The 25,202-nt window shown below is 35.7% G+C and overlaps 1 protein-coding gene across 9 annotated transcripts in view; it reads left to right on the top strand.

Annotated features, from left to right (window-relative positions):
- Nucleotides 1-25,202, top strand: part of SYNJ1 (synaptojanin 1) — a 117,552-nt gene that overhangs the window by 71,702 nt on the left and 20,648 nt on the right. For all 9 annotated transcript variants that reach the window (XM_069074911.1, XM_069074915.1, XM_069074910.1 and 6 more), the window contains 10 exons: nucleotides 3,143-3,227; nucleotides 5,777-5,917; nucleotides 6,509-6,701; nucleotides 6,974-7,132; nucleotides 8,192-8,348; nucleotides 13,674-13,791; nucleotides 13,913-14,128; nucleotides 19,322-19,400; nucleotides 22,515-22,677; nucleotides 24,115-24,354. In XM_069074911.1, coding sequence (XP_068931012.1) covers nucleotides 3,143-3,227; nucleotides 5,777-5,917; nucleotides 6,509-6,701; nucleotides 6,974-7,132; nucleotides 8,192-8,348; nucleotides 13,674-13,791; nucleotides 13,913-14,128; nucleotides 19,322-19,400; nucleotides 22,515-22,677; nucleotides 24,115-24,354 — 1,551 coding nt within the window. The remainder of the gene's footprint in view (nucleotides 1-3,142; nucleotides 3,228-5,776; nucleotides 5,918-6,508; nucleotides 6,702-6,973; nucleotides 7,133-8,191; nucleotides 8,349-13,673; nucleotides 13,792-13,912; nucleotides 14,129-19,321; nucleotides 19,401-22,514; nucleotides 22,678-24,114; nucleotides 24,355-25,202) is intronic.

The raw sequence follows: 25,202 nt of genomic DNA, 5'->3' as shown, positions 1-25,202 counted from the left end.
ACCACACACATGCACACACATCAATCTTTTCATTTCTGCCCACCTGTGTCTTTAGGAATTCCTGCTTTATAATTAATAAACTTTCATTTTAGATCTCTTCCTGTAATTTTCCTTCTATCAGTTGGCACTTACTGAGTGAGACATATCATCCAGATGATAGCACCTCCCTGGCCATCCTTTTCAGTAGCAATTCCACCTTCTTTTATATCATCCCAACTCACTGGTCTTTGTTAGGGAGGTGGAATACTCCTTGCTCTCTATTGCTACTTCCAGACTTTCTCTACTACCACCACTCATCAACTTCTCCTTCTTTGGAGGTTCATTCTATCCAAATTTACCATTCACCCAGATCCTGGTATTTGCTATCTACCCCCTCCAGGACATTGGTCCCTACCTTCCTCAGTGAGTTTAGTGCCTTGTTCATAATATCTCCCTCTTTACTACTATTCTTGCCCTCCTACTAAAAGACTTAAATAAAGATATTAATAACTTTCCAGTTCCTTGATCTAATCAGCTCCCATTATCTACTCTTTTGCTTCACCTCAACTACACAAAAAGATGCTCAAATTTGTCACATTCAAGTATACCACTTCCCTATTCAGTTCCAAAATATCTCTATCTGATCATAATCTGTTATTCCAATCTCCTCATCTACTTACTTAATACAACCCATTCTTCATCCTCACTATAACTACCAGTCCCTCCACCCTTCATTCAGTATTTTCTCTTAAAGGCTTTGCTCTGGCTAAATTCTCTTCATTTCCCAATCTTAACCTTTTATTATACCAGTTCAGCATTACAATGTCCTTTACTCTCAAATTCTTGCTCCTTTGTCCTATCACCAATTGAACCCAACCCTAGATTGCTTATATCATCTTCCTTCTTTAATCCTACTCATGTGTTGCTGAATGGAACTAGAGGAAGTCACAGAACTGTGCTGAATCCACTAAAAATTTGATATCTAATATCAGTTTGATCATCATGTAACATAGCAATCCTTCAATTCCTCTGTAATTGCTTCTTTATCTCCCTCACCATAGCGGTTGTCCTAAACCTCCTTTTCTCTCCTCAAGCCTTGCTCAGCCCTTCTTTCTGTCTTCTGAGCTGAAAGCCTTTTTTATTTGAAAAAATGAACCCATTAAACACAAACTTCTTCTACTGTTCGTTTCTCATATCCCTTGAATACTCCCTGTCTTCTCTTTTCCTCCCTTTTCCTCCTTGACTCCTTTTCTCCTTGCCTAGGCTAATCCCTTGAAGCCATCCTCTCTTATTTTCTCCAGCAGATTACCCTCACTATCATTTCTTCACTTTAATCAATCTCTCCCTACATACTGACTGCTGTCTATGAACATACCTATGCCTTCCCCATGCTCAAAAAGCTCTTAACTAAATCCTAGCTAAGATGATCATATAATCTCTTCTGCTTCTCAGCTAAACATAAAAAGCCACCAGTACTCTATCCCTCCACTTCCTCTCCTCTTTCTCTTAATCTTCTGCAGTCTGTCTTCTGACCTCAGACTTCAACTCAAACTACTCTTTCAAAAATTATCAGTGGCATTGTAGTTGCCAAATTTGTTGGCCTTTTCTCAGTCTTGGGCCTTCTTGACTTCTCAGCCTTAGACACCATTGACTTCCCTCTCCTCCTAGATCCTCTCCCCTTAGTTTCTGTGACACTCACCTCTCTTGCTTTTTCTTCTTCTCATTCCCCTTTGCTGGATCTTCATACCCATCACACCATGAACTAAAAATATATGCCAAGGCTTGGTTCTGGGACCTTTTTTCTTTCTATACTCAGTGATCTCATCAACTCTCTTGGGTTTAATATGCCAAGGCTTGGTTCTGGGACCTTTTTTCTTTCTATACTCTGTGATCTCATCAACTCTCTTGGGTTTAAATTTATCTTTATATATATGACTCCTCAGTTCATTTTACTATCAGTGTTTTGCATGCCTTAAATCTTAAGTAGTAGTGGTGGTGGTGTAGTGGTAGTAGTAGTAGTAGTAGTAGTAGTAGTAGTAGATGATATTTCAAATTGAATGTACCATATACTAATCAAATTCAGGGTGTTCAAAACAGAACTCTTTATCTTTTCCCTGAAACCCACCCCTTTTCTAAATTTGTGTATTGCTATCAAGGGTATCACCATCCTTTCATCTTTGTTTCAGGAAGAAACTTAGAGTCATTAAAATAATGGCACCATTTCCCAAGGGCAGTTCAGCTGTTCTTTTCTTCCTGTTCAGTTCTAGGCCCAATGCGTTGTCTATCTACATTCTCTTGCATCCCTGTGTTCTGATGTGACAGCTCTTTGTGTTAGCTATACAACTGCATAACATAATCTGCACAACGAGCAGACACTTTCCATACTTCTGATTTTTCATATGTGACTAGTTAGGCCTAATTGTTCTGAGCGATTATTGATCCATTTAAAGGCTCTACACAGTATTTAAGGTCTTGATACAATCAAGAGTATCTAGAGAACCTCACCATCTATAGGGAACAATTCTTTGATTTTAACAGTGCTCTGCAAATCCTCCTTGAGGGTGCAAGCACTTTGGGTTGAACCTACTTGCTTTATACCTGATATAATATTAATAATTGAGAGGATTGTTGAACAAAGTTATGTTACATCTTTAAAGGAGTCTTGTACAATTTTGATACAGGAGATATTTTGAAAAGAGAGCCATTAAGGCTTTATTTCTCTCTAAACTAAATCCTTTTTCATAATCAACAGACAAGTGCAATAGAATATTATCTATGCCTTTAATTAAATGGTATGACTGTAAAGATTTAATTTACTCTGTGAAAACCTCACTGTCCTTCTCATACCTTTATCAGAAAGCCCCTGGGTTTGTGTGTACATTGTTCTCATGAACATTTTGTAGCAATGGAAAATTAGTCAAATGGGCTGATAGTTACTGCAACTTGCTTTAGGAAAGGAGTTCTGATTGCAAAAAGCTTGTTATTTCTACTTGAATAAAATAAGCTTAAAATGTAGGGCTTTTGGACAGATTTGAAATTGCATGTCTTTTTAGTGGATAGATTTTGATCAACTTAGGTATTAATGGAATCTTAGTTATATTTGGAAAATGTTCTTGATGTAAATATGTACATATCAAAATCCTTTTCAAAAATTTAATTTTAGATAGAAGAAATAAACCTACTGACATATTTGCAATTGGTTTTGAAGAAATGGTAGAATTAAGTGCTGGAAACATTGTGAGTGCAAGGTAAGCCAAAAAAGTAACACAGAGGAAAAATGTGTAATTCTACAAAGAGAGCTTAGTTTACTTGAGATTTGTGAAACTAATTTGGCTATGAAATATTTTGGAGTTCAAAGCAGGTAAACCCCTAAATAGGGCTTTTTCTTTTTGTTCTTCTTGGACTAGATGGTTACAATGAGTTTGTCCCTAACTAGCTATATAGGAAAAATCCAAGTGAGTGAAAAATGTCTAGTGTCCAGACTATGATATGCAGTTGGGTGGATACTATATAAAGCTTGTCATGACCAAGCAGTCAAAGGGCATATTTAAACCTTAGTGTAAGGAACTCCTTCCACTAACAGAGATTGGTAATTCTTCTTTAATTGTAAATATAAAAACCCCAGATGCAGATCACTGTGAGGAAGAAGGATTATAGAATCATACATTTAATTATAGTAGAGGACTTAAAGGTATCTTAGACCAGTCCCCTCATGTTATAGGTAAGGAAACGGACAGCCAGAGGGGAGAGTTCCCAGGATCACATAGGTAAGTGGTAAGAGTTAGGATTTGAATTCAGGACCTCTTGACTTTAAGATCCATCAATTCTTTTACTTCCTCTTAGTAGTGGGAAAGGAGCAATAAGAACTGAAATGAAATGAAAGGATTGTTGTTACTCTGATGCTTACAGTGGCAGTATATGAAATTCCTGACTCTTGTCTTAACAAGTTTCACTCACTCATTACTGCTTAATTTTCCACCCATGGCCCAAGGTTTCCCTTCTATTTAGTGTCTTATATATGCTAACCTGATAATTATTTTGGGCTTTCAAACATTGGAAACTTATGGGTAGGGTGCACTGTGTGATTTAATGGAAAAAAATATTTGGACTCCAAGTCCCTAAATTTAAATCATGATGTATTCCATGTTATCTGTGTACTGGTGTGTGACCTTGAACAAGTCACATAACATCTTTTGGCTTTAGTTTCCTCATCTGCAAAATAGAGGGTTGGATTAGGTGATCTCTGTCTTCACTTCCAGCTCTAAATTCTTTTATTTTGTAGACTCAGCCCTGCACCAGCATTGTAGCACATACAAGAATATTAAAATTGATGATGACACATATTTGTAAACTCTTCAGGGCATGGATTCCCTTTTATATATGTATGACAAGTGACATTTGTTATAAAAGACTCTAGAGCTTTAATATATTGGTATTCCTGATGTATAGACTACTAACCATTGTTTAAGTCAAACAATGAAAGTGAAACTTATCTGTGAAGTCCCACTGAAAGGGAACAAACCAGACCCACCCCCCCCCCTTAAGTAAATTCTGTTCGGTTGGAGTTATATAATAGATTTCAGTATACTTACTCTGGTTAAAAGGAACAAACCGAACTTTCTGAATATGAACCCATTCATTTTGTTGCAGATTAATCTCTTTAGAAGTAAATTTATTAGCCGATGTTGTCCAATAATAAACTCAACACATTTAGTAGATTAGTTTTGCTGAATTGCTTTTTTTATTACTTTGCTACTTTATTACTTTGTTGCACTTTATTACTTACAGCTGCACAACTGACTGTGGGTTGGAGTAAGGGAGTGGCAAACAGTGGGAAACAAATGTGATGTAAAAATAAAAGGTATCATTCATACACATACACACTTATGGAAAGTAATAGTGCCATTGGTTGGGATTTCAAAATGTATCACTGTTAGGTCTCTTGTCACTGATGAAGCACATTTTGTAGAAAAGATCCAAGAATGTGTGGCTTATGTTTAATAAGTTCCTCCCCAAAAGAAAATAGAAATGTATTTCTTCAAGATTCTGGCATTCATTAATAGGTCAGGATCCCAGGCTGTGACTTAATTTTACTGAATCCCAGAATAAAACCAGTCCTAGTAGTCATTGAACTTATTATAATGGCATATAAATAAATTTAAAAACTTTATTGGTCTGCAACATTGAAGATAGTGCTTTTTTGTGAGGAGAAAAATACTAATTTTGTATTCTTTTCTAATATACTTTGTGTGTGTGAGACACTGTGCATGGTTCTGAGATTACAAAAGTATAATACAAACCCTGCTCTTAAGGAACAGATAATCTAATGTGAAAAGAAAAGAAACAGATATACAGTAAGAAATTCGAGGAAGGATAACACATTTTTGCTTGAAGTAAGAAGGAAAGATTACAAAATGCCCAGGAAAAAATAATAACTATAATATTTAAAATTGTTAGTGTAGCTTTCATCATTTTCTGTGGTGTCATAATACAGAATAAATAATTAATGACTTGCAACTGACAAATAAGTTCTATAGGCAATGGGGTATAGGAATACATCTTGCCCTGTAAGAAAGTTATGGGGGGGATAGGGGAGAATATAAGAGAGAACAGATTGAGAGAAGGGGTATTCAGTAGGCTCGCTATCTTGGGGTGGGGAGCAGGGGAGAGATGGGGAGAAAATTTGTAACTCAAAATCTTGTGGAAATGAAAGTTGAAAACTAAAATAAATTTTTAAAAATAAATGTTATGAATTATCAGTACAACCTTTTTAAACTTTTACTTTTTTTTATGATAGTACAACTAATCAGAAATTGTGGGCTGTTGAACTGCAGAAGACTATCTCCAGAGATAAAAAATATGTGTTGCTGGCTTCTGAGCAACTAGTAGGCGTCTGCCTCTTTGTTTTTATCAGACCACAACATGCTCCTTTTATCAGGTCAGTAAGTAGCAAGAGTTCCCATCTGCTTTGTGCTATAGAATGAGTTAACACGATGGAGCTAGAAAATGTGAGTTGCTTAAAAGATGCTTCTGTAACAATGGTTCTAGATAGTAAAGCGAATGATGGTTAATTTTTTTTTTAAAGCAATCGGGATTAAGTAACTTGCTCAAGGTTACACGGCCAGTTATTTCTGGGTGTGATGCTAAGTATCTGAGCCCAGATTTGATCCCCAGGTCATCCCGACACTGGAGCCAGTGCTTTTACTCGCTGAACTACCTGGCCACCCCTGATGGTTAATTTTAAAATGCTACTTATAATGGACCCCAGGTTTTTTATAGTATCACAAAATTCACTGTTAGACACATAACTTGTATTTTTATGGTACATAATACAAATATATATATATATATATATATATAATCTTCATTTCTAAGGAACTATTATATATGTATTACATATATTGTATATAATACATATATTACATATATTATGTATAATACATATATTACATATATATATACATATTTGCTCATTTCTAAGGAACTATTGCACTCAAATAGCTTTGTTACAGAATTCTTTGTTTTAAAGGGATGTTGGAGTTGATACTGTGAAGACTGGAATGGGAGGTGCTACTGGAAATAAAGGAGCAGTTGCAATACGGATGTTATTCCACACAACAAGCCTTTGCTTTGTCTGCAGTCACTTTGCTGCTGGGCAATCACAAGTCAAAGAAAGGAATGATGATTTTGTAGAAATAGCCCGAAAACTGAGCTTTCCTATGGTAAGCTTATGTTGCTGGTTGCTAGAGAATGTATCTTCTCACAGTATATGGGAGTGTTAGTATTTGCAATAATATCAATAATAATAATTGTCAGGAGACCCCTAAGATTGTCTTGTAATATCAGAATTATTAACATAAATTTCTACTGTTGTATCATGTTTAGATAAAGCAAGATCAAAGACATGGACCAGAGGGAGTAGTTAGTATCTGAGGGAAAGTAATGTTTTCAATTTTTTTTTAAGTTGTTTTAATATTCATCTCATTTTTTCCAGGGGAGGATGTTGTTTTCACATGACTATATATTTTGGTGTGGTGATTTTAACTATCGTATAGATCTACCGAATGAAGAAGTTAAAGAACTAATAAGGCATCAAAACTGGGATTCTCTTATAGCAGGAGACCAACTTATCAATCAGAAAAATTCTGGACAGGTACACCTTCAAGAAGATGGCTACTTTTGAAATCATTTGTAGTTTTCATATCTTTAAAAGGGGACTTTTTTTCCTTTTGGTGGTGAATATAGTTAAGAAATAAGAGACTTGAGTGGTAGGATGCTTAAAATGGCAGCAGTGTTAGACGACAATAAAATGACTTTTAGAAGGCTTATAAGAACTTTAATTTTATATTTACAGAAATACTTCTTCCTCCTTTTGGGAGAAAAAAGTAAAATCTTTTATGTATTCATGAATGTGGGGAGGGGGAGTAAATTTTGACTAGAAGTTAGATATTTTAGACTCTCCTTTTTTTGACTTAAAGATCTCATGCTCTTCTACCTTTTTTCTGTAAAAACCTAACCTTTTTTCTCTGACTTCTTATGTCTTTAAGCTCTTGCCATGCATACTGCCTTGTAGAAGAATTTTCCTTAAAGTTTTTAAGCAAAAAGTCCCCACACTTGAAAATTACCTTCATTTCTATATTTCTCATGTTATGTATGCTATTGCAAATATCATCTTTCTCAGGAACTCTTTCTTGATAGAAAGGAAAGCAGGTATAGATTCATATTTAGGTTTAACTTTAGGAGAAACTTCAGTGTATCTACTTGTTCAAACTATGGTAGAAGAAATGCAGTATGACTTAGGCGACTGAGTTCTATTCCTTGTTTTCCCACTGCCTAGCTACGTGGACCCTAGACAAATCACCTTCACCATATAGAACCTCAGATTCCTTACCTACAAAACGAAGGGTTTTGATTCTATTTCTAAGAAACCTTTGTACTGTAATAACCTAATCTGCATCAAAGGGGATTCTGAGAGAATTCCTTATGTCTGATTTTGTTAGCCTGCTGTACTTAAAAAAAGAAAAACAAGCAATATGAGAATCACTTCATCTTAGGCAATTTTATTAATTTTTACTCTGTTGAGTGAGAAAAGTGATTGATAGGTACATATTTTTCTATCCTTTTTAGAAGAAAGGAATTATAGCAATAGCAAATATTTAACTTGGGTTGTTTGTTAATATAACTTACAAAATATATATTTTGTTTGCTGTAGATCTTTAGAGGATTTTTAGAAGGAAAAATAACTTTTGCTCCTACATACAAGTATGATTTGTTTTCTGATGACTACGATACCAGTGAAAAATGTCGTACCCCGGCCTGGACAGATCGCATTCTTTGGAGAAGAAGAAAATGGCCTTTTGATAGATCAGGTTGGGGAATTAACTGTTCAATTAAATGGTATTGAATAAAATTAAATTAGTAAGTAGGAGAATAATATAAAGTCAAATGAAAAAAATAAATGTATTCTATAGATTTAATTTACCATTTTTTTTAAGATTAGCAAAATAAGAAATTAAGTACCCCTGTGTTGAATTTGTTAAGTTCTTTACAATATTGGGGGTATTGTTTCCATCTGTATTTTTTTTATATTCATTCCCACGAAAAGTCAAGAGGAAATTAAATGTTTCAGTAAGTCTATCTGTTGAACACCAGTACGTTCATATTGACTCTGTTAACTTAAATGTCTCTAAAATGTTGCACATATACATTTTGAAATGGTGTTTTTCTCCTCTTTGCCAAGGGCTTTTTAAATATTCTGGGGTAGGAAATACCATCTTTGGAGCTTTTTTGTTAAGCAATTGAAGTCCAACTCCATTTCTTCATAATGACATGAAGGTGACCCTGGGTTCTCAAAAGCTTTATCAGCTGAGCATCAATTCTGATAGTTACTACTAAGCTGGAAAGACAATGGTCCTGATGAGAGATTGTCTGCTAAGTGTCAGCCTAAATATGGAAAGGCTCATTTTCAGGAGCTTGGCTACTGAGTGATGGATTTTTTTGGCCCCATGCAACATCAAAAAAATTATAAATTTATCCCTCAGTCTTTCATGGCCCTCTTCTACATTTGTAATGATGCTAAGAATCACAAGTTTTAGAATTACTAGAAATGTTAATTTAACTGTTTGTATTCTTTTACATTTCTGCTGAAAATGAACCCATTCATAGATATATTTTACCTATAAATGAATGACAAGTGGAAGTGATAGCTAAAAATGGATAGACGACTCACAAATTTTCCTTGGAGGGGCAAATGGTGTGATTTCATCACATGCCCAAAGAAAAAAATCATTTCATATGACTGTCAGTCATCTTACTATTTGAAATCTATGATAAGGATAGCAAAACAACTACCTCAAAGATAATTGCAATTTATATACCAAAATTTATTGCTGAAGATGAAGAGGAAGAAAAATTCTGTGAAGAACTTAATAAGATCCTTCAAACTAAGCCAACATATTCATTGATGCTAGTGACTTCATTGCAAAGAAGGGCAAAGGAAAGACCATCAAAATTTACTGGAAAGCATGATTCAGGATTAAAAAATAAGAAGTCAAAGACTCATAGTACACAATTACAAGCTTTAGACCTCTATATTGTAAATACCTAGAGAAGAAAATTAGAGGCCTTGGACATGGAAAACACTTAACCAACATCATGAAAAATTTAATTGACTTAACAAGCAGGAAACATCTGGTAATGAGTGTAGCAGAAACCATTTCTGAGTCAGTCATCTATGTATACATGTGCCATTGACCATAACAAATAAAAATCAGTACCTAAGTAGAAGGGAGGTTAAATATGATATGACACAGGTCATTACAAATACTTTTTTGTGCTTTTTTAAAAAATGGGAAGCAGGAATAAAATATTTTTCATTTCCTATAGAGGTTTAACTGATATAAAATAATTGCCATAATGAGTAGAATAAAAAAGCCAAGAAGTTGCTTTAGCCGACCAACATACCTCCTTTTCAGATGAGGAGATGTGGCTGCCAAAGGTGGTAGTTAAGAACATATTCTTTTGAAAAATATTACAAAAGAAAATTGTCAAATATCATGAGTGACATCCCCTCAAAAAATAGTGAGGTGGTAGACAGAAAGTATAGCATGAGACCCAGCTAAGTCAGATCATACAAAATGGATGTTCAGATGAAATTTAAAGGACAACAACAAAGAGATGAAAAGCAAAATGGCTCTTTCAACTTTTCTATAATGATCTCATGTCATCTGTGACAATAAAACCACCATATTTGGAAACTAACACTTCAGTCCACAGTGTGTAATAATGAGGCTAAGGAAATAGAACTGAGGATGAAAATAGGAATCTTATAAGAATACTCAGTAGAGATCTGCACTAGTAGTAACACAATTTTGAAAACATTGAAGGATTAATTTTTAAGACATCCAAAGAATGAGAATAACAATAAGAAAAAAAAATCACATTTCCAAAAAAAATAAAAATAACTGATAACTGCTATTTCTCTGGAGTCAGGATTATTATCATTATTTTTTTAATTTGATTTATAGAGCAACCTTTCCAATAAGGGGTCTTTCATCTATATGTTATTATTCAAGATTGTTTGAGAGGCAAAACCACAGAGATAAATTTAGTTAGCAATCCTTTTACTACTAAGTGAAGTATGTATGACTATGAAACATATGTTCACCAAAGTTTTCCCAAGTTTAATGGAAAAAGGATTCACTTTTTTTGGAGGATCTTCCAGATGCTTCTGGTTATATATGGTACTGTGCAAATTGCCTCAAACTCTAGACTACTTCTGAGCTCTGCAGGAGATATATGACCACTCAAGTTTGACCCAACTCTACTCTGGAAAAGTCATATGGATGAATGATGCTTAATGTCCAGAATGTGATTTTTATTCCATATGTCATAGACAGACTCTGCAGATGGACAGCACTCTGGGGTGTATTCTACAGCGTGCTGCAGTGAAAAGACAGCAGGATCTGGAGTCAGAGGACCCATATTCAAAAACTGGCTCTGTTATATGTTGCCTGTGTGATAAGATCACATCATAAGAACCATTTCTGTGCCTGTTTCCTCATATGGCATAAAATAAGTTAGTTTGACTAGGTAACTTACAAGGTTCCTCCCAGGTCTGAATCTGATCCTGTGAAGAAGAAGGAACAAGCTAGATTATATTTGAGAAATTACATAGCATTTGCCCAATTACATTTGTACTGACCGGAAAATTTATCTTTTTTATGCCATTATAGCTAACAATACCTGGATTCTGGTCCTGTCTCTGATACATACTGGCAATGTGACCCTGGGCAACTCACACGACCTTTCATTGCTCTGACAACTCTCTAAGGCTCTAAGTTGCAGAGAAGATTCTGACCTGCATTGGTAAAAGGAGTTTCCATACCTGAAGGTTCCTTATACCAATGAAATCATGAGTCTAGTCCCCATCCCCTATTCCCCTAATTCTGTTGCCAGACTAGGGTACCACATGTCTTGTTATGTTTCTCTGCTCAAGTCCTCAGTGCCATCGCTGCTCATCGAGTAAAGTGAAAATTCTTTTGCCTGGCATTCAAGACCCTCTGCGATTTGGTACTACTATATATACCTCCTCAATCTTAATTCATAGTCCTTCCTTCCATGGATCCTTTTGAATTACTCTGTCTCCTGAACACTTACTGTATGTTCCCCTCTCTGTGCCTTGAATTATGCCTTTCCCTCTGACTGGAATGGCTTTCCTCTCTTTCTGTGCCTTTTCTGTTCCCATCCCTCCATCCAACTGAAGTATCAATACCTTCAGGATGCTTTTTATGGTCCCTTTCTGCCACTTTCAGAACTCACAAAATATTCTGTTTTAAAGCTCTCTGGTACACTTACTTACTTTGAATTGTCAGTCTTTTTCCTCATAGTAGACTGAGCTAAATGAGAGTAATGACTATTTTAATTTAAGTTTGTATTGTCATATATTTCATCTACTAATTATAGATTCTGTCCTGGGACACACACACCTTTCTTTTTTTTTTACCTTCCTTTATACTTTTTCTTGATGACCACATCAGGTCCCATGGTACTCTCTATAGATCACTCAGAATATTTATATCCATACCTAGGCGCTCTCCTGAGTTCCAGTCCCACAACATGACTTCTTGTCAAACAGTGTCCCTTTGGACTTTGGATGTCCTGTGTGGATCTCAGATTCAGTTCATCCAAAACAGAGCTCTTTATCTTTTTCCATCAAACCTACCCCTCTACCAAATTACCCTCTAAATGTAGGAGGCTTGGGGCGGCTAGGTGGAGCAGTGAATAGAGTACTGGCCCTGGAGTCAGGAGGACCTGAGTTCAAATCCTGACTCAAACACTTAACACTTACTATCCATGTGACCTTGGGCAAGTCACTTAACCCCAATTGCCCTCCAAAAAGCAAAAAACAAACAAAAAAAAACCAACTCTTCCCCCCCCCCCCAAAAAAAAAGACCTGATTTCAGATCTTACCTCAGATATTTACTTCTTGTGTGGCTACAGGCAAGTCTCTTAACCTATGTTTGCCTCACCTTATCTGCAAAATGGAAATCATAATAGCACCTACCTGCCAGGGTCATTGTGAGGATCAAATGAGACAATATTTGTAAAGCTTTTAGCACAGTGCCTGGCACATAGTAAGCACTATGTAAATGTTAACTATTATTAGTTGATCTTCCTGCCTCAAGTGTCTTCCCCACTCTAGTTTATCATCCAAACAGCTGCCAGAGTGCTTCCTTATGCACAAATCAGACTATTTTGCTCCTCCTCTACCTTGTCCCCGTTCACCATTGCCATGCACACACTCAAAACACTCCTCCTTATTGCCTCCAGGATCCAGTCAAACCAGTCAGCATTATTAAGTGCTTGCAGTGGTCCGAGCACTGTGCTAAGTGCTAGGACTGCAAAGAAAGGCAGGAAAAAAAAAAAAAGCTAGTCCCTGCCCTCAAGGAGCTCACATTCTAATGAGGGAGAGAACATGCAGACAGCTCTGTACACATGGTATTCAGGGTAAGTTGGAGAGAAGATAATAGTAAGATAAATGGTAAATGCCAGTTTGGCTATAAAGCCTTTCACAGCCTGTTCCCAGTCTATCTTCCTAGACTTATCATATGTTACTCACCTTCCCATACACTGTGTGATGCATCCAGACTGGCCTCCATATTCCTCAGACACAACACTTCATCTCTGCGCCTTTGCACTGGCTGTTTCCCATGCTCGGCATGTGCCTCATTTCACTTCCTCTTCTTGAATTCCCTTACCTCCTTTAAAACAACTCAGCCTCTGCCTTCCATACAATTTCCCCAACCCTCATTGCCCATGCCCTTCCTTCCTAAGTACTTTGTATTTATTTTGCATTTATACTGTGTGTATATGTATATATATATTCTGTATATACTCAGATATGTATATGATGTCTCCCTCAAGAATAGTGATCATTTCCTCTTTTTTTGTACCTGACTCTCTCCTATCTAGCATAGTACCTAGTACATAGTTGGCATTTAATAAATGCTTATTGTTTGGTTTCACCTAGACATCTACCATAGAGCTTTGATAGACACTTAATAAAGATTTATGGGGTTTAAACTAGTAGGGAATTTTTCTGTCATATATAATTATAACTAAAGTATATCTTTTTACTGCTCCATAGTCTCTATTTTATCTAAAAAGATGCTCTTTTTTTTTGTTGGTTGCAGCTGAAGATCTGGATCTTCTGAATGCTAGTTTTCAAGATGAAAGCAAAGTCCTTTACACTTGGAATCCTGGCACTTTGCTGCACTATGGAAGAGCTGAGCTGAAGACTTCTGATCACAGGTTTAGCTATCTTAACTATTCCTTTTGATATTCTAATATGAAATCTAATTATTTTCCCTTTAGTATCCTCAATATGTTGACAGGACTGACTGAATATGTTTCATTTTCTTTGCATTTTAAGACCTGTTGTTGCACTAATCGATATAGATATATTTGAAGTGGATGCTGAAGCACGACAAAATATTTATAAAGAAGTCATTGCAACCCAAGGGCCACCAGATGGCACAGTATTGGTCTCCATCAAAAGCTCATTACCAGAAAATAATTTTTTTGATGATATCTTGATTGATGAGCTTCTCCAGCAATTTGCAAACTATGGTGAAGTTATCCTCATAAGGTAAGTGCAACATTTGTTAATTGCTATAATTCAAGAGTACTTAATGATTTATGGCCTAATTTACTTTTCAGTTTAACTATGTTCAGATTAAGCTGTTCCCATTTTTTTTTCAGCATAAATTAGACTGCATAAAGCAGGAGTAAAAATGTAATAGCTCCTTTTTAGTTTTTAATAACCTTGTTAAGCACTTGCATTTGTAGTTTCAAGCTAAAAGTGAGGCATACTGCTAGAGGTATTTAGAGGTTTTAAAATCTGAAATTAATACTTAAAGTTTAAAGTTAAACTGGGAATATGCTTTTAAAGTGAAAACTATGCCAGAGCTTAGATATGAGCTACCAAGATAGAACCTCTAGTTCTGTGGGCTAAGCACTGTGCTAGGCAATGGGAAATAGAAATACAAAGAATTAAGCAATCTCTTCTTGTTCATAATCGTTTTTTAAAAGGTAAAGTATTCAATTTGAGCAATTTCAAAGTTATTTGGTCAATAAGAGTTTGTTAAGCACAGTGTACTAGGCACTGTCCTAAGTGCTGGGGATGGAAAGACAAGTCCCTGCTCTCAGAGAGCTTACAGTCTAATGGAGGAGTCAACATGCAAACAACTATCTACAGACAAGTTATATACAGGATAAATTGAAGGTAATCAATTGAAGGAAGGTACTACCATTAACGGGGATCAAGAAAGTTTCCTGATAAAAGCTGGGATATTAACTGGGACTTGAAGGAAGCTAGGAGGTGGAGATAAGCAGAGACAGTATTCCAGGCATGGGATATATAGCCAGTGAAAATGCCTGGAATCTAGGAGTGTCTTGTTTGAGGAATAACAACGAGGCCAAGATGACTGAATTGAAGGGTGGGAGAAGGGGAGAAGGGAAGAAAGAAGGTTGGGGAAGTCAGGACTAAGAAGACTAAAGTTAGGAGGGAACCAAGTTGTATAGGACTTTGAGTTTAAACCATGGATACTGATGACATTACCAAGTGAAAGAGTGTTGAGGGAAAAGAGGAAGGCCCAGGACAGAATGTTGCGGGACACCCACCTTTATCTAGTGTGGCATGGATGAAGATGCAGCAGAGGAGACTAAGAAGGCATGTCATCAGATAGGTAGAAAGAGAACCAGGGAAAGGTAGCCGTAGAAACTTAAAGGAGAAGATATCAACAAGTGTGTGATCAACAGTGTCAAAGGTTACAGAGGTCAAGAATTTTTATTTGCCATTGTCAGCTTTCCCGCTGACCTGAACATATGCCCTTTATAGGGCATGTGCCTGGGTTTTTTCATTTTTTAAATGTGCTTTCCAACTTTGAAATAATATTGAGAGAGTGAATAAAATATGTGAAACTTTGAGCTTCCTAGGTAAGTTCGGTTTTTCAGGTTTTTTTTGCTCAGGTATTTGTTAATATGCCAGCTCTGCCTAAAATAATAAGCTAGACTACATGGTTCCTATTTAATAATTTATTTAGAGATGACATGTGCATACACATGTACATGTTTGTGAAGACATAATATGGAAAAATTAAACATGTTTTTTGTAAAGGGAAAAGTCATGTGACTTGCCAGCTTGAGTTCGTTGGATCCATGAGTATTTGGATAAAGAAGTAGATATAACACTTAAAGAAGTAGATATACACTTTTTTTTATATAACACTTTTAAGACTTTTAAAATATCTTTTAAAGTTTATGCCTGAAAACTTTTAAATAGCTAGTCACCAACTATTGAAAAGACTATTGTTGTTTTGGATAAAGTATCGATTATGACACAGGAAGAAAAGAGAAATGGGCAAGTCGGTCAATAAATATTTAAGGCATTATGCTAATCAGGTGATATAAAGCTAATACAGTCCCTGCTCTCAAGGAGCTCAAAATGACAGTCTCATTGATTCATAACATCTTTTATATACACCCTCTTCCCTCCTCTGACACTGCCACCACCCTGGTGCAGGTCTTTATTACCTCTCACCCCAACTATATGCAGCAACTTGCTGGTTGGTCTCCCTACATCATCTCTTCCCATCCCAGTCCATCTTCTGCCTAATGACCTTCCTAAAGCACAGGTCTTGACCATGACAACACCACTACCACTATCACCCTATTCCTGCTCTACTTTCACTAAACTCTGGTGGTTCCCTGTTGCCTTCAGGATCAAATATAAAATCATCTTTTTGGCTTTTACCCCATCTCAGTCAATAAACATTTATTCAATATCTGCTATGTGCCAGACAGTATGCTAAGCACTGGTGACACAAAAGAAAGGCAGAAGACACACACACACACACACACACACACACACACACACACACACAGATAAACTAGGAAGTAATCAGGAGAGAGAAGGTACTAGAATTAAGGGGGATCAGGAAATGTTTTCTGTAAATAATCTTCTTTTAGCTAGAAGTTAAAGGAAGCTGGTAGGTGGGGATTAGGAAGAAGAACATTCCAGGCATTAGGAAGAACCAGAGAAAATGCCCAGAGCTTAAAGACAGTGTGTCTTGTTCACAAGGAACAGCAAAGAAGCCAGAGTCTGTGGGCACAGGAGGGGACGTAGAATGCAGGAAGACTGGAAAGGTAGAGGCTCTCTTTTTGAAGGCTTTAGGGACAGCTACTTGGGAGCCAGACCTAGGAAAAAAAAAGTGAAATTTCCAAATGTCCAGATGTAGACTCTTACAATTGGTGAAATGCCAAGCCTGAATGTGAAATGCAAAGGCTGAAATACAGAGACATCTCATATGATTGGAAAAGTAGCAGAAAAGCCTCTTTATGAGGCAGTATAAGATAATGGATTTAGAGGAAAACAATCCAAATAATACACTTAAGGTTCTGAGCTCTTATTTAATGATCTAGAAAAGGTTCCTATCTGTCATTCAAGGACTCTCATTAATACTTAAATAGCTGCTGTTTTGTGAGGATGGGTATTAAAAACAAACTAAAAAAACATCCTTTATACAAACCTTGGTTTGTCTACACTTAGAATACTGTCGGCAATTCTGGCTATACTTGAAGACATTTTAGTTTAGAAGGTTCACAGAAGGACAGCGCAAATCAAGAGAAGCACAGTGTATTGAAAGATTAACTTTGCAGTATGTAAAAAGGAAGACTGAAGTGATTAAGATTGTGAAGTATTGAGTCGGGTAAATATAGACTTCTTTATCAGATTTCATTATCCTCAAATTCCAGAGGAGGTTGTAGGCATGGAGGTGTTAAACCTTGGAATAGGCAGAGTTATCTTAAAAACATAACAAGTAATCAACTTTAAAACCATCATATCCCGATGAGTGATAGGTTGAAAATACAGAATGGTGGAATCATTATGGCTTTTTAAGGAAAACTAGGGAGAAACACTGAAGAATGTGAGGATATGATTTTCTTATCATTATTTGAGAGTCTAACCAAAATTTATTATTATTTATTTTATTATAGTAATTTATTGTTGTTATCATTAGAAATAGCCATTGTATGATTCAGAGTGGCAGTTTTTATAATCTTGTGTGTTTGTGTGTATACATATACACACACACATATATGTATATATATTAGAATATTTTAAATTCTCTTTTGTTATCTGCAAGGATACTTCAGAAAATTTACATAGAATTTGAAGAAAGTTGAAGCACTTGATACATTTCAGATGATAGCAAGGAGCAACTTATTACCTTTATGTTGAACAAATTCAATATCAGATAGTTCCTATCTCATTTTATTCAGTTAGGTAGTTATGACAATCATGTAGCCTTTGATTAGAAAAATTATAATCTGCTTCAGCAGCTTTCATTTTTATCCTTTTCCTCTAAATGTCCATGATTTGTACATTTAACTCTTAATTTCCTTCTTCATCTAACTTTAGAAAAACTCTAAACATTGCCAAGCCTAGAAAAGTTTCTCTAAGGAAAAGACTGATAGCTGTCATTCTATTTGTTTCATTTGTGTTTCTTTTCCTAATGATAAAGAACCATATTTATGTAAAGCCAAGCGTGAGCAGCTTTCCAAAGGACTGCTGCTGTGAACAGCTTCAAGGTTCTGATTGTATAGTATAGTGAACTCTCTATTTATTCAGCAGTAAATTAAGGCAAAACATTCACAAAAATCAAAGTATAGCATTCACATTGTTGTGACATAACTTATCACTAAAATGGCCACATAGTTTTCACCAAAGTGGCCAATAGTTTTAAACAAAGTACAATCATTCAGTAAGTCCTTAATTCAATAAATCTTTAATGGACACAAAGTACAAGATCAAAGTTCTCCACCCCTACGTCACAGTAAATCATGATCCTCTCAGTCAGCATTAGGTACCCAAGAAGGAGAGGTCTTTTCATCTTGACTCAAGGCTGGCTCTCAGATTCCATGGTTCCTCTTCCATATTGAAGCTCACAGTGTCCAGTCTACCTCAGGTCCTTCACAGTTCTGTTTCTGGAAAGACAAAGCTTAACAGAGCCAAAACAACATTCATACACATAGCTAGCACCATCATCAATTCACTATCTGCCTGTGAAATCAACACAGACCCACCAACAAGATCTGAGAACTCAACACACAACATCAGTATAGAAATCAACACAGACTCACAAACGAGGTCCAAGAGGTCAATACAAATCATCAGTAAAGTCCCAGGACCTCCAAATCCCTTGTCCAGGACTTCTGTAAACAGATAACCAGAAAATCCTCTTTTGGGGCTTCCAGTAAGGTCTCAGGGATTCTGTAGAAAGTATCACAAACAAACATCAACACAGACATAACAAACTGCCATCACAAGAGTTCTCTTCTCAGTTTTGCTCAGTTCTCAGTTCTTCTGTCTTCTCAGTTCTGCTCTCTCCAGCCTGGGCTTCTCCTTATACATGGTCATTAGCTCCTCCCTTTCTTATTGTATCAACAACTGGAGTTCACAAGTTGTGGGGTTCATAAGTTCTGCTTCTCAACAAAGACTTGATACAATCATGGGCAAGAACTGAAACAAGGTGTTGACTAAATAGCTGAAACAAGGTGTTAACTACTTCTTTGCTTGCCATTACAATTTAATACTTAGCTAGTGATTGTTACCTTTGAAAGCAGGGTTTTATTAAAATTCCCTTTAAAAAATGCTTTATCAAAAAAAAATGCCTTATCTTTTGGTATTCTCACAACCATAAATTTATACTGAATAAGCCAGTGAGGTATCAAATTATTACAATAAAAGTAACTGACATTCTTTACAATTATCTTAAAGGTTTGTAGAAGACAAAATGTGGGTAACATTTTTGGAAGGAAGTTCTGCCCTGAGCGTTCTGAGCCTAAATGGTAAAGAGGTAATGTAACCTTTGTTCAAATTAATAAACATTTATAAAACGCCTATGTTGTATAAGGCACTGTCTTACCGATTCCAAAAGATTCTGAAATGGTCTCCTAAGCAGTTATAACTATATTGATCTGATCTAGCCATGCTAATTAGTAAAAGATAGTCATTTTTAAAAAAATTTTTTTAAAGCAATAGCCAGTTATAAAAGATAGTCATTCTTAGTCTTAGAGAATTATAGATAGAAATATTTTCTGTTTAAGTCTCAGGACCATACCACACTTCACAGCATAACCATAAAATTTAACTACTGTTGATATTGTTTAATAAGAAAAGATGGGTGTCATAATGATAGCAGAACACACACACACATCCTCATACAGGTATAGATAAACAGATCACTTTAAAGGTTTGCAAATCATGTTCTCTAAATCATCTTATTTGAGACCCCGAGAGCTTAAATGACTTGCCTGTAATTATACAACTAGAAAATATTAGAAGATTTGAACCCTTGTTTTCCAGACTTCCAAGTCTGACATTCTTTCTAGGACCCCACACCACCTTTTATAAAATTGGTTTTCTTTCATTATAGTTTGTTATGTAATTGAAATTTTAAAATATTTTTCATGGGGCATTTGTATATCACCTATAGAATATGCAGTCAACTAGCACTTAGCTGATTATATGAAATAGTGAAAATGAAGCAAGGTAGGAAGAAAATCATTCAACAGTTCATTCCATTGTGTCCCTACTTCTTTATAGATAATACTTTTTAATTTCTTCAGTAAATAATTTTATCACCTTACTAAATCTCAATTAAAAATTAAATTCAATTAAAATCTCAAAATTGTTCTTTATTCAGGAATATTATTGACTTATTAGGCACAGATCATACTATTGACAGACACAGAATTGTCTCAACTTCTACAAATTAGCTTGTCTATAAGTTTGTTCTTCCTGCTTCCAGTCAGATCATAAATTTCTGAAATATATAGTCATTAGATTATAATGAAGAAGACCAGAAGCACTCAGAAGAAAAGGATTTACTGTGACACATGGGCACATTATCATTATTATGTAATATTTAAGGTAACCACCACCCATAAGTTGAATTGTGCATTTTTTATTATATTGGCACAATCTGATGGAATATTTAGTATTATATTGATGATCTGTATCACAGACTACTACTTGTATTATAAACAACTGCTGAAATATAGAGGAAAAGTAGCCATTTTTATAAGTATTATTCATCACATATTTCAACAAGTTAGCTTTCACTAAAAGTTTTGAAATCAATGCTTCAGTGGATCTGTGATATCAATGTGTATTTTCCCTATACTTATGTAGCTCAGAATCCATCAACATGTTCCATCCTCTGCAACTTGTCCTTGACTTCCTGTAAATCCTCTACAGAGAATAAGGATGAAGAAGAGTTGTAGGCTTGGGAGTCAGGAAGACCAATCTGGGTTGTAATTCTGATTCTTGGCACTTACTAGCTTTGTAACCACTTCTAACTTCTCTGAGCTTCAGTTTCTTCATCTGTAACATAAGAATAGGATAATAGTAGCTACCCACAGAATTGTTATAAAGATCAAATGAGATAATTGAGATAAAAGTATGTAAAATTCTTTGTAAACCTCAAAATGCTATGTAAGTATCAAGGTTTTTATTTATTTTTTAATTTTTAATTACTATATTGGGATGGGACATTTCTCAGGCTTTCCTAATATTATACGAGTACCAGTGGATTACACTGGCTGTCTGCTTGTTATCTCTTACTCATGTTATTTGACCAGTTTGTCTATTTTTTCCAGTCATGCATCTTTTTTATCATCTTTTATACCATTCTTTTGCACAGTTTTTTGGTATTATACTGTAGCCTATTTATGCCCACCACATGTCTTTCCATTGTTGTTGGAAGGACCTACAATTTTGATCCTTTGAAAACTATTCTTTGGAGCCTTTTGTAATGCTAAAAAAACTAAGCACAACAAAATCACAAATAACAAGAAATTTGAGATTAGAGGAACTGGTTTGCCATAGGGTTGATATTGGGAAAGAAAGAAAAAGATTTGACAGCTTGGAAGAGTATTTGAGTAGAAGTCCTAGTGAGGATGAAGAATAACTATTACCTTAAAAAGCCAAAACTGGATTGCTGATTTGGAAAAAGAAATTAATTTGAAGAAAATCAGTATTGCATGGGAGATATGCGTTACCTTTAGGACAGATAAAGCATAGGGAGAGATGGAATGATAAGAGGGTATGGATCTGATAAAAGCATTTCAGGAATTTTGTTCATTGAAACAGGACACTGGAGGGTGATCATGAGATAAAGAGTGACATCTGTGTACATGATTAATTATTGTGGAATAGAGGAATTCTCAGCAATTAAAGAGATTAAGGAATTGGGAAGGGGAAGTTAGAATATTTAGAAGATGTTGGAATGAAGAGGAAAACCTGAATTCCTTGAGGAAGGAGAACAAATGCTATGGGGTACATTAGATAACTGTTGTTAGGATCTTGACTGGGTAAAAAATAAGTAAATTTCAAACAAGGAGAGGGTGTTGATTGATGGCATCAAAGAAGGAGTCTTGAATTGGCAGTGGTGAACAAGAAGTATTCCAACTCTCACTAGGATCAGGATATGGAGTGAGCTATGTAGCCAGTAGTAAAGAAAATGGCTAGAGATTCTATATCATCTGGTGGGAGCCAGGTCTCTTGTGAGTGTGAATAGACAGAAGGAACCCAAGAGGAAGAGGTCTAAAATGAAGGGAAGTTTTAGTGAAGAGAATATTCACAGTGAAAGTGGGGTGGGTAGGACTGTAGGGGGACATGGGAGGAATGGAATTAAGATAAATGGAAATAAGTGTGGGATTTAGGTGGGATATAGCTTACATTTTGATAGCTGGTGATTTTATCAGCGCTGGTTGAATATTACTGAAAGTTATTTTCCTGTCATGACTCCAGCTATCTCTCTCTGAACAGGGAGCAGGAAAGGGCCCCTGTATGACCTGCTCTGCCTTCTAGCCACTCTGGCATCTGGGAAAGAATGGGACAAAGTATCTTTAATGCCAGAAGGTTTAATTTTCTTGTTAATAAATTTGTATTTTTCCTCCAAATACAGTTTTTAGATCGAATCATAACTATTACCTTAAAAAGCCCAAACTGGATTGCTGATTTGGAAAAAGAAATGAATTTGGAGAAAATTAGTATTATATTGCCACCATCAGCAAGTTCAACTTTGCTTGGTGAAGATGCAGAAGTTGCTGAAGATTTTGTCATGGAAGGTCTGTTTATTGAACATGTAAATTTTATAGCTCTGTGTTATTCATGGGATCATAAAATCTAGAACTGAAAGGGAGCACAGAAGTCCACTTGCCCAACCCTCTAATTTTTTAGATGAGGAAAACCAAAGCACAAGTAATTTAAGTAACTTGCCAAAGGTCATACAGGTAACTGTGAGAGGTGGGACTTGAACCCAAGTCCTCTCACTCCATACATAGTTCTCTTTTTGCTATAGTATGCTCCCTCCAGCAAGTTCTTCCCCTTCATTAAAAAGAGGTTTCTTCTTTATAATGCTTTAAAAAAAAAACTTGTGCCAAGATACTCTCTCTTCCACTTTTTTAGGATATACATTAGCAGTGTGTATTTGTTTTTATTTCATATTGTATTTCTTGTTTCAATTTTTTTTAATAAAATGAAACCTAATTTGAATTACTGTCATTTGCAAATATATATATATATGTATATACACACACGAACATGTTATTTTGTTATTGTGATAAAACCAGCAGCTGGCACTATGATCTCATTAATTTTAACATGAACTTCAAAATGGCAAAATCCATATGATATTTAAGTAATGTAATAGATGTAAAGGAAGCCACTTCCTCCCCACTGCTACCTTCTCCCACAGCACATCGTGATAACAGTTTGTATTTATGAGACTATACAAATGAGTAATCAGTATGGGCAGGCATGGATGAACTTAAATCTGTGTTGTTAGAGAGCATGATTGATAAAATAACAAATGCGTCAAAATATTAGAAAATAGAAACTGTTAAGTTGTTAGGGAGACATGGATGATAAACACATGTAACTGTTGCATAAGTTTGGGGCAGAACCTAATTACTCATGTACCCAGAAGATGAATGGAACAAATAGAAATATAAGTAAGCTATTGCATTCTCAGAGTCATAGGTTCTACTGAACATTTGCTTCCTTAAGTTATCTTCTACAATTCTGTATCATTTTAATTAGTAATAAATATATTGGTTATTAAAATATATGTTGTGTTCAAGTAACTTCCTATATATCTTAATGTGTTTCTAGAATTGAATTCGTTTCCTACCCTTTACAGAATTTTGCAAGTAAATTTGTCAAACTTAGAACTAAAGTGACTTGAAATGTAGACTGTCTTATTCCTTTAGCTTCATTAAATAGTTTTTAGGTTTGTTTCAAATAAACCTACTTTCTTAATCTGTATTTTATTTGTGAAGTTGATAGATGGCTTGTGGAATTTATCCTGCAAATTCTGGACTCTGAAATTTAGCCCTTTAAATCATAGAATTAGTGAATATTATAGAAAGTAAGACTAAAAAAGAAAAAATCAATCATTATTATTATTATATGATTTTATATAATTATTATTAATTAAGCTCATTTTGATGGAAGTTCAAAATACCCTGTTTGTTAATAAAAGAAATTACTATTTTTTTCCTTAGGTGATGTTGATGACTACAGTACAGAAGTAGAAGAAATTCTTCCTCAGCATCTACAACCAGCTTCAAGCTCTAGTCTTGGAACTTCCCCAAGCTGCTCCCCTCGATCCAGCCCCTGCCAGTCCCCCACGATAGCTGACGCTCCTCCACCTCCCCTTCCTGCCAGACCAAGTCGAGGACCAGCAAGAGCTTCTGGACCTCCTGGGCCTCCAGGGCCTTCTGTTCCTTCAGTTCCTTCACAGAGCAAGTATCCTCATACATTAACGTAGTCCTGTGTGTGTTTTCTCCCCCTATAATGAAAAGGTTTTTGACATTGCACATAGATCATACAGACCTCTCTTTTACCTCAGAACTTCCATTGAAGGTCTGGAATATACAGGGCGTCCCAAAAGTCATCTAAAAAAGTCTATTAAAGTTGAAAAGGCTGAACTGTACTTTTGGCATGCCCTGCATAGTCCTTTATATCTTATGAATATACCTATTTTCATGAGGCCAAAGATAGGAGAAGAAAAACTGTAGCTGGGTTATACACTAGGGAAAATAAATGCATTCATATTATCAGAATCTAATTCTTTCATTACATGTATTCAGTCCTTGACCTGATCTTATTTTCAGATGTGTGATACTGCTATAAATTCAATTATTTGTGTTTACTTTTATATTATTATAGTTTGACTTAGGCCCCAGCACTCTATCCATTGCGCTACCTGGCTGCCTAGATACTCAAAACAGGCAGGAGACAAAATCTCACAAGGGGTAAAGGTTTTACTGAATGAGGATCTTCTCATTGTATGTACCCTTCTAGAAGAAAACATTTAGAAAAAAGAAAAGAGGGATAGGGAATGTTACTTTCCTACCTTGGCAGTAACTATAATCATTCTGGGGAAGGGTAAGATGGACTATAGGTCAGTGCCCAGATGAATCAGAAAGGAAGGCTACTTTCACATGGAATAAATACCACAGCTTGCTCCCAGAGAGGGCAGGGATTCTGCCTTTAAGAGAACGGTCACTAGCTGTGCAAAGGCAACTATTAGATTAAAGGAAAGTTAGAAGAAACCCCCTCATATTCCTGAGGGAAAAGAGCCCATTTT

The sequence above is a fragment of the Petaurus breviceps genome, unplaced genomic scaffold (assembly GCF_028583685.1).
Source record: "Petaurus breviceps papuanus isolate PSGF00001 unplaced genomic scaffold, PetGlider_PUasm1.0 90897, whole genome shotgun sequence".
NCBI classification, from domain to species: domain Eukaryota; kingdom Metazoa; phylum Chordata; class Mammalia; order Diprotodontia; family Petauridae; genus Petaurus; species Petaurus breviceps.
The sequence above is the reverse complement of the archived record's forward strand: the minus strand, read 5'-3'. Positions and strand labels throughout refer to the sequence as shown.